General features: G+C 39.3%; 1 protein-coding gene across 1 annotated transcript in view; it reads right to left on the reverse strand.

Moving 5' to 3' along the window:
• LOC101855727 (exportin-5) overlaps positions 1-10,361 on the reverse strand; it is a 40,628-nt gene that overhangs the window by 10,422 nt on the left and 19,845 nt on the right. Inside the window, exons 17-23 of the mRNA XM_005099193.3 lie at positions 9,629-9,721; positions 8,719-8,818; positions 7,436-7,501; positions 6,711-6,820; positions 2,147-2,247; positions 1,640-1,736; positions 477-613 (exon numbers count right to left, since the gene is read on the reverse strand). Coding sequence (XP_005099250.1) covers positions 477-613; positions 1,640-1,736; positions 2,147-2,247; positions 6,711-6,820; positions 7,436-7,501; positions 8,719-8,818; positions 9,629-9,721 — 704 coding nt within the window. The remainder of the gene's footprint in view (positions 1-476; positions 614-1,639; positions 1,737-2,146; positions 2,248-6,710; positions 6,821-7,435; positions 7,502-8,718; positions 8,819-9,628; positions 9,722-10,361) is intronic.

A 10,361-nucleotide genomic window follows, 5' to 3' on the forward strand; every position in this document is an offset into this window, starting at 1 on the left:
AAAAATGTAAATTTGCAGTTTTCAAGGACTTTAAACTATGAGAATCACCAACCTTTGGCGGCCATTTCCTCGATAATTTTACTTCTGAAACCAGGCAACCCCACCTCATTCAATCGCAAATATCTCGACTTTTATTGAAGGTAAATGGATATTTTTTTCATCAAAAGCAAGGCAAATGAATAGCCTTTAAAATGACACCAATAACTCCTTATGTGAAAAAATTGATGAGCGTCTGATTCCACAACGTTGTGACACATATATTATATGTAAGTGATGAAATAATTGTACATGGAAAGAGTTAAAACAATAATGGTAATTAAGCAGGAGTAGAAACATAAAAGAAAATATAAATAAAACAAATTCCAAAAATTTGTCACATCAACATTGATAATCAAACAGGCGTGTAGACACAAATCACAACACAACCTCAAGACAGACACCAATAGGTCCAAGATATCTCAACCAACAAAGGATACGTATGAGTATACGCGCTCGATAGTCGTGCAACAGAGTGTAGTTTGCAATGAGATTTTCAATAATGACTTTTGAAAGTCCAGGGGCTGAGTAGATTTCCACTCCAAGGCACGAACTTGCATTGCCGAGAATATGAAAACTGAAAGAATGCATGAGAATATGAAAAGAATGAAATAAATTAATATGAGCTCAATAAGACAGAGATGGTTTTGTGAAAGGATTTCATTTCTCAAAGGTACATTACAGCTTATTTTGAAAGTAACATCCTTGGAGTATCAGAAAGAAAATTATCTGTATAAATTTGATGTCACTTTTAACCAATAAGTTTAACTAGTTGAGCATCTCTGCTGTATCTATGCTAATCATAAATCCAAGTTTTGCTACAGGAATATTATCGGCTCACATAACTAAAGTTCTAAAGACTTTACCTTATGAGTTAAATCCCTTAAAAGGGCAGCTATACCAGATTCACTTTTGGTCTAATTTTAATATCTGACATCATTCAAGTTTATACTGAGCAAATTTTTATTAAGAATGGTGTAATGCTAGCAGAAAAGTCTCCAGCACAGTGCAGGGAAAACACCCTCCACTGAACTGGATAATGGTATTGTAAAAATTAAATTCGAAATGTCAAGACGAATTCTATTTTTCCCAACATTAAGGCATTCAGGATTTACAGCAACAATTGTTTGCAATAAGACCAACGAGACTACACAAATACTTTAGGTTAATTTCTCCATTATCACAAAGCCATCATTAGTCAACTCATAATTAATTGAAACATCTATACATATTTTCAAATCCACCCTCACAATACATAATGTGCTCAGTTGGTATCACGGTGGACTATGGAGAGGACAGCCCTGGTTCGAATCTTGAGCAGGGCATTTTTTAACTCAGTCGTTTTGTGGAAATTTTAGACTTTCATCCCAACAGGCTCTGTCTTGTCGGAGATGGACATTAAATTTGGAGGTCTCACCTCTTGAATAATCTGTTTTGAAAGGGCATAAATCCTTACACTTCCACTTTTTTTTTTGGACAAGTTCTAAATGAGACATTTTCCTAGAAAAGCCACTATAAAACTGAGAGGTCATAACCACAGAACAGAGAAACAATCCCAGTAACAACAGGCTCAAACTCTACCCATAGCCCCAAAGAGGCTCACCTGTGCTCAAAGAGGGCTGTTATGAAGTTTTGCATGCGCTCTAAAGGATGTCTGTACACCAGGGAGTCGGAGTTGTCCACACACGCTGGGGGAATGCCTGGAGCAAGGAAACAAAACATGGCTTAACACAACAAAGTATGACAACACTTCATCAAATCAAAATAAAACAGCTTATTTCTGTAAAGTGAATGTACAATATATTTGTATCTTACTTTCAGGAAACTGTCCCAGTACGTATTGAATTTAAAATGTTTGCACACATTTTGCATGCATTAAAAAGTTTTTTAGTAAGAGTTTTACTGCACTTACAACACAATATGGTCATATGAGTGCAGAAGTTAAGAGAGTAACAAACACAAAAAGAGGAAAGAGTAAACCAGAATAGAGCCATCATATCAACCAGTAACTGACTTTGAAGCAAAAAAAAACCCTCATCATACGACTCCGAAAAATATAAAAGACAACATAACACAGACAGCACAAAGTGTCTCATCTGGGAGTCCATACCTAGAATGTTCAGTCTGTCATGTTCCATGAGATCATATGCTTTGAGGAAATCAGGATGGCGGAGTTTGAGACTCTCAGGTTTAAACAAACAACAGCCAGTTCTGAGGGGAGGAAAAGCATCAAATAACTTGAACTAAGTCTGATCTTATATTTTTTTTCCCATTCCCATAGGTCCTTTCCTTCAACCTAGATCTTAAGGACCAGAGTCTCCAGGAAAAAGATTAGGTTCTCCATCTTGCACACAACAGTTAGTTGTTACTTGTAGTTTTAATACGATTTGTGAGGCAGCGTGGTGAAATCAGGCGCTCGTCAAAAAAATGAAATTGAAGAAATTGGCAATTTTTTCGCCAGACAGGCAAATTTTATCGAAAATTTCTTTTTCAGCTCAACTCCATTATGTCCATTTCAGAACCCATTTCAGAACCCATTTCTGTGTGAGTTTTACTGAAAAACATTGACTAAAGGCACAAAAAAAGAAAATTGTCAGTTTCCACAGACTCTCAGGCAAAGTCAGTTCCAAATTTTGGCGGCCATTTTCTAGCTAATTTTACCTCTGAAACCAGGTGACCCCCTCCTTCTTCATTAGAAAATATCTTGACTTGTATTCAAGATAAATGGATATTCTTTTCATTTAAAGCAAGACAAATGAACAAGCTTTAAGATGATACCAATAACTCCACATGCCCAAAAATTGACAAGCGCCTGATTCCACAACGTTGTGGCACATTTTTACGTCACTTGCAACACAATTAGGTCATACTAGAACCAAAGATTAGGTGTTATTACAGAGTAACATAGGAAGAAACGAAGGGGGAGAGATGAGGACGATATATATTTGATAGGAAAGAAGGAGCAAATCACACCAGAGCACTCACCAAGCACTCACAACGTCCCTCAAAACACGTACTAGCGTAAGCCACATTTTGTTAGTTTTGCAGGAGAGACGTTTAAAGATTTGAGCGATTTTCACCATCCCATCGTGGCACCAAATAGCCGATCCTGCCCTTAATATTTTGACATAACGTGTGTGGGCCAACTACTTTTCAATTGGCTAGAAGCATCTTTGTGAGAATAGTAGGTTTTGAAGGGAAAATGACCTTTTTGTCCGATACGCTAGTACGTGCTACGTCAATGACAGCCTCGATGTGTGGCTTACGTTACTAGATTGTTGGATACGTTAGTACGTGCTTTTGTATTCTAAAGCATATTTACGTTCATTGCGTGGCTTACGCCTAAATGGTAACTTCCAAATAACAATAAAAATACAAAGAAAGATCAATTTGGTTTAAATTCACGGGTAGTATTATCCGTGACAAATGATAATGTTAACAGCAACTCGGAATATGAAGACGTCAACAGTATATGATTTTAAAAAAAAATAGTAACTCCCAGTCCCATAATATTGTTCCACGAAAATGTGTCTTCTGTATCAGATCCTCTTCGTGCGTCCAGGGTTCTCAAGTCCTTTGATAAGCCTTTGAAATCCAGACAGTCTTTAGACTGCATTTGGTTCACTTGGTAAGGCTTTTGAGGTTGGGCGAGAGACATCACTGTTACTACCTGAGAAGGAAGGAACAAATCCCCAGCCTTCTTCAGGGCATGTCCTATTGCACTGTGTGCAGAATCACCCTCGTTCTGCAGACGGTTTGTTTCAAAGAACCTCAATGAAATCTCTTCAAGATTCACTCTATTGCTCACTGTATACAAATTCATCGCAGGCGTAATCGAATGTTTGTTCTGACCACTGCATTCATCGTCGAAAAAAAAAGCTTTTTAGATGCCACGGTCGTCATAAAACTTCAGGGCACGGTGGACTGTAGTTGAAATTTCCGAGGATCCACCTTTGCTTTGCGTTTCATCCCAAGTGAAGCAGTGTGACAGTCTCTGTTAGCAATGTTATAGAAAATCAGGTTGTAGTTCGACAACCTCCTTTTGTAAAAGATGGCACTCTCCTGTGACATAGGGAGGTAAATCACCTGCTGCAAATCAAAACTTGCACAGAAAATGTTTTCACTTTCCTGAGCTCTTTCTTGCACTTGCATACATCCTTTATTTCCCTGACCCTTTCTTTTTCTCCCAAATAGATCTCAAACTTTTCCCTAAGACCTATCTTTGTTTCTTCATTTCCTTGATGATAATTGACACAAAGAAAGCACTGGTCTTTCTTGGGTCGGTGGATTGACAGATTTTTACTTTTGAATACATCGTTGTATGTACTGAAGCTTGGTGGCCTTGTTCTGGGTATCATTCCTAGATGAACATGTGGTACATGTGTGTGGTACATGTGCCGTTTGCTGAGTTCAGGGCTCAGGTACTCTCTTGTTGATTTTTCTCTAAAGTAATGAGATTCGACTTTAGGAAATCTGTCCAAGTGATGAGATGATGCTGTGTGAACAAATAGATCTACATCTCTTTCTCTTTCTGCCTCGGACTGTCTCCCACTTCGTTTGTCTTTCTCAGCTATACCAGTGGAAGTAACTTTGTTCAATGCCGTTCAGGAGCTCTGTTCTGAAATACCCTAAGCGTTAAAGAAAAACAGTTTGCAGACTGGAACAAAACTCTCCCCAACTGTAAGCATGTACTGTCTGGTATCACTTGTACTGTCTGATATTATTTCTTCGTGATTCGCCTTCAGTGTATTTCCTCTTCGTTTTACAGCATTTGACATGCCTCACAAGAAACTCCCGTCATTCTTAGATCTCCAAGGGGGTGATATGAATTTTAAAAATGGCCTGCCTCTGCTCGTCAGTACATTAATTGATGAGCATTGTTTCTTCTCCTTTGCACACGTGTCTCATTTACATCTTGCTTTTATGTGTTTGGCGGGCACAGTCTTTTTTGTCTTCATGCTTGTGTACTCTTGTCCCAAATCCCTTTTCACTTTGGTTTCCTTCTGCTTGTTTGATCTGAGTTTCTTTTCCTTTTTAACTTCTTTCTCACTTCCCTCCACTGTGTACTGCTCGGGAACTGATCTTTGCATTCTTCCACCCCGCTCACCAATGACTGTTTCTTTTGTCTGAAACTAACCGGGAGCATCAGTGTTCACATTCACACCGGCGGGAATCTTAAACTTTGAGGGCCTACCTACAGCTTTTACACTTTTTTTTCCTTTGACCTTCTTGTGCTTTTTCCATGTTGAACACAGGATGCAATCTCTTCATTGAAATGATCAAAGCGAAGAAGGATTTCGCAATCAGGACAAGCCGCCCATTCTTCAGCATTGCACCTTCTGACCTCGCATGTTCCAAGATTGAATTCCGGATCGCCATCTGAGTCGTAGTCACACACTGACATTTCATCACTGTCTGCCTCACTAAGCATATCAGTGTCCTTGAAGCACATACGTGTATCTATTTGTCCCTTAAAGTTCTCGGTGGCAGTAGGACACCCATGACTTTTGCAGTCTGTGAGTTTAAGAACTTCACCAGGGTTCTGCATGTCAATCAGAGTTTGAACACTAGGGCTTCATGTCAAAGAAAGAGAGGTTGTTCGTGGGTGGTTGGCGGGTGCTCTGGTGTGGTTTGCTTCTTCTTTCTTATCAAACATCTATCGTCCTTATCTCCCCTCCTTTTTTGTGTTTGTTACTCTCTTGTAACACCTCTAATCTTTGGCACTTATATGACCTTATTGTGTTGCGAGTACCGTAAAACTCTTACTAAAACAAAAAGAGGTTGTTCGGAGCGGGATCCCATTTGTAAACAAAGGACGAGTAAAAAGGGACTTCTAGAAGTGGAGTCTGAGCCTTCACCGTCTCACACGAAGCACACTGCTCACGTGTGTAGTTTAGCTTGTCTTCCCGCTCTCTAGAAGCGCTGCGCGATGTTTTTTTGCTATAGGCTCAGCCCCGCTGTGTGGCTTACGTTAGTATGTGCCGTATAATAAAAACACAACATTGGGTCAAAGTGTACGTCACGCACTAGCGTAACCAACAGTGTGTTAGTACGTGCTGTATCTTTTTGTGGGCAAGTGGGATACGTTCAAACTGGAATCGACTATATCTCAGCTATTTATCGCTCGATTCCTATGATCTTTTGAGAGGACATAGTATCGGATAAAGGGAATCGCGTGATTGGTATAACTCGATTTCGGGTCAGATGTGTCTTACGCTAGTACGTGTTTAGAGGGACGACAAGTGACTCGATTTTGTTTTAGAAAGTGTTTTACGGCACTTGCAACACAACAAGGTCAAACAAGTGACGAAGATTAGATGTGTTAAAAGAAAGCAACAAATACGAAAAAGAAGGAGGGGAGATAAAGATGATAAATGTTTGATAGGAAAGAAGAAGCAAACCACACGAGAGCACCCGCCAACCACCCACACAAGTGACTCAATTTCCATATAAATAGAAGATATTCAAATGAATACCAACGCCATTCTGCTGGGTGGTAAACAACACATTCCCCGTTGACTCAGACATGTAGGTATGAAAGAGACCATCTAATACATTTTCAGAGAGAAGAAAAGTGAAAAGAAGACAACAAAGCGGAACATGAAAAAAATAAAACAACAGAAAAGTGAGTTAACAACGAAGCAACAGAATTCAGAAGCACTATGATGTCTTACTTGAGTAAAGCTATCACATTGTCTAGGAGGGGACACACATGTGGAGTTGCCGGGTTGCGTAAAAAGTTTCCATTTTCCCCCTGGACAACAAAACCCCCTCTCTCTGCAACCTGGAGGAGAGAAAAAAAATGTTCATACGTTCAACTAAAGCCACAGCATTTGTGAGGAAAACAACATTCAAAATAGATCGCACATTAAGCTTGTGTGGGAGGGGGTGCATGAGCTACTTTCTGATTGTATAGTCAAGAGGGTGCGGTGGTGGAGCAGTTAGTGCGCTCGTCTCTGAAGCGGAAGGTCTGGGTTCGAGCCTCAGTTTGGACACAGATTTTTTTTGCCCTCTCCTGCCCACCCAGCAGTAATGGGTACCTGACTTCGAGTTGGGGAAGTAAAGGCGCAGTAGAAAGGAACTGGCCACCTTACCACAATATGCTGAAGGCCCAGGAAGTTGTCTCACTAACAAAGCAATCCCCAATGTCCGGATCGGATGCAGGAACAACTATATTTTAGTCAAGAATATTCACGGTACAAATCATCTGACATACACAGCACCCATAACCAAATGCAATACTGCATTTTTCTTCATAGATGAGTAAAATTGGGACTGTGCACTGAGACAAGAAATTGCTCTAAGTCATTAAGCATCTTGAGTCCAATATAATCTTTTCTTCTTGAACCTAAGGAATAATGGTACAAGTATCCACACAGAAACCGAAACTTCAACTTACTGTATAATCCTCCGGCCACTTGCTCCTTTTGATAACAGCTAATATGGTATTGATACAGTAGGTGATCTGAAAATGAAAAAAGTACTGGTGTTATCATTGGGCATGATTTCATATCATTTGTGAAACATGATAACAGCATCAATAAAAACTAAGTTAACCCTATGCGTACATCGTGTTTTAATATTGTATCCATACGATGTGGGGGAACTCTGTGTTACCACTTTCAAAGAGGAAATTTACTCGTTATTCCGATCCGTACGCTTTGCATAGCAGTCTGTCAAAATGATTTTTTGAGAAATACTGAAAGTTTCAAAGAGATCTTCGTACTAGAAGTATTCTAAAATGTGAAGAATACAACCCCGGGGGTACAAAATGACCCCAGTGTGTACGGATAGGGTTAAATATAGGGAAGTTTTGTCTTATAATTTCTAAAATCAAGGCAATAATAATGTCTCTAATCATAAAGAGAAAAATTTGAAATCATAATTCATTCAAAGAAACATATATAGTTGCATAGAATAGAGGGACAGTATTGAATTTGATCTGGAATGTTAAAACAGACACCAAGGAAAGGAAATTGAAAAACAACAACAATAAAAAAAAACCCAGACAAAAATGAGCAAACATACATCCTTGTTGAGCATATCAGAACAGAACTGCAGTTAACACACATCACACGTTAATCTGGCAAATACTACAGTTTGTCTATCACAAGTTTCACATCACTTAAAAACAACAAAGAAAGATTGAGCTTTGAGATTCATTCTGTACTTTCAATTTATGCATTAAAAAAAATGTTTAAAAATAAATTTTAAAAATATGAGAACACTATCAAAATCATTTGTGATGCAGCGTGGTGGAATCAGGCACTCGTCAAAGTGAAGAAACTGGCATTTTTCCGCCGGTTTGTGAATTTTTATCAGATTTTCGTTTTTTGGCTCAATACCTTTTATGTCCATTAAAGAACACATTTCTGCATGAGTTTTACTGAAAAACCTTGACTAAAGGCACAAAAAATGGAAATTGTCAATTTCCACGGACTCTCAGGCTAAGTAATTTCCTAATTATGGCGGCCATTTTCTAGCTAATTTTACCTCTGAAACCAGGTGACCCCCACGTCCTTCATTCGCAAATATCTCGACTTATATTCAAGATAAAAGGATATTGTTTTCATCCAAAGAAAGACACATGAACAAGCTTTAAGATGACCAATAACTCCACATACCCCAAATTTGACGAGAGCCTGATTCACCACGTCGTGACACATTTTACTGGAAACTTACGTGTGAACGGTTGATGCCACAAGTGTCCGCTGAGCTTGGCTCCACAGCTGCCTGGTCAAGTCCCACATAACTCATGAAGCATTCAGGGGAACTGAAAGCCCTGGGGGACACCGGTAAAAGAGAATAAAAATCATAGGTTCCAATGTCGAGGAACAAACATTCTGGCATTCAAATAAAAGAGAACTGAGCTATTGACACAGAATAAGGAAGACAACAGCTACGATTAGAAAAGACAAGACTAGAATGAAAGAAACTCTAGAAAGATGAAGAAAGAACAGAATAAACCAGAGCATCCACCAACCCCCCCATTTACCTCAATTTTTAACCAGAACATAATGTACAGTTCATGTCGTTCCTAGTTGTACTTGTTAAGGGCTTAAAGCTTGAGCATTTAAATCAGAGTTCTACACTATATAAAGGTAATAAATTATCATCAAGTTGTGAAAGCATACAGCTGCAAAAGTAGGAGGAAACTGGTGCACTGATCATAATTATCACGGCACCACACCCAAAGTCCTCACATCGTAATAAGTTGAGGGGAACAGTGATTGTTCAGTTAGTATCAAACTGATCTACATTGCAGATGTTCCTAGCTTCAATCTGTAACAAAGCCCTCTTGGACTCTGTGTTGTTTTGGGAGCTCTAATGTCAGAGATGAACCTCAAAGTAAGACTTCCAGCATCTTAAAAAGAAATTTGCGTTTGGAAGGTGTTACATAAACAAAAATCACACCAGAAAAGATAGCCAGGGTGGTTTTGCAAAAGTATGATTTACTTTTTAATTTTGACTTGCCAAACAGAAGGAAAATATGGCATCCTTGCCGATTTTTTTCCCCTCCCCAAACTAAAATGTTGTATTAAATTAATGGTCATATTCAGATCATCAAAGAAAAAAATCATCTCAGAGTTACCTGATAAACTCCTCAGAAGACCACAGCTGCTTCACAGGCTGGAGGACTTCTTCAATAAATGCTGACTGACGAGAGAAATTGTGGAACTGGTTGCTGGGGGAAAAAAAACACATAACATGAGAATATATTACAGAGAAGGAGAAGAAGAGGACAATGGAGAGGGGGAGGAAGAGGAAGAGGAGGAGGAGGAGAAGACAGAAGGAGAAGACAGAAGAAGGAGGAGGAGGAGGAGGAGGAGAAGACAGAGACAGACAGACAGACAGACAGACAGACAGACAGACAGACAGACAGACAGACAGACAGACAGACAGACAGAGGGAGGAAGCGACAGATACAGAGAGAGGGGGGATGGGGCTTTAACACAAGTATTAACCGATTATCTTTTAAACAGAAAGTTGCCTATAGAACTAGATGTGTGTGTGCGGAAAGGGTGGTGGGGAGAAAAAGAAAAGAGAGGGGGGGGGGAGTATCCAGAGGCAGGGTTCTACCTTTTACTTGGAATACCTGGATGGGTTATTTTTGACTCAGATGTTGGCTTGTAAAGACCCGCTTCAACTTTATTTTAAAACCAGCAGGGTCAAAGGACAGAAGTCTATTATTACTTTTGTTGCTTCTTTATATTGCTGTTGTTGTTGTTGTTGTGGTTGTTGTTGTTGTTGTTGTTGCTGTTGCTGTTGTTGTTGTTGTTGTTGTTGTTGTTGTTGCTTTCGTTTATCTCTATTATTGTTGTTAG

The sequence above is a fragment of the Aplysia californica genome, unplaced genomic scaffold (assembly GCF_000002075.1).
Source record: "Aplysia californica isolate F4 #8 unplaced genomic scaffold, AplCal3.0 scaffold00205, whole genome shotgun sequence".
NCBI lineage: Eukaryota > Metazoa > Mollusca > Gastropoda > Aplysiida > Aplysiidae > Aplysia > Aplysia californica.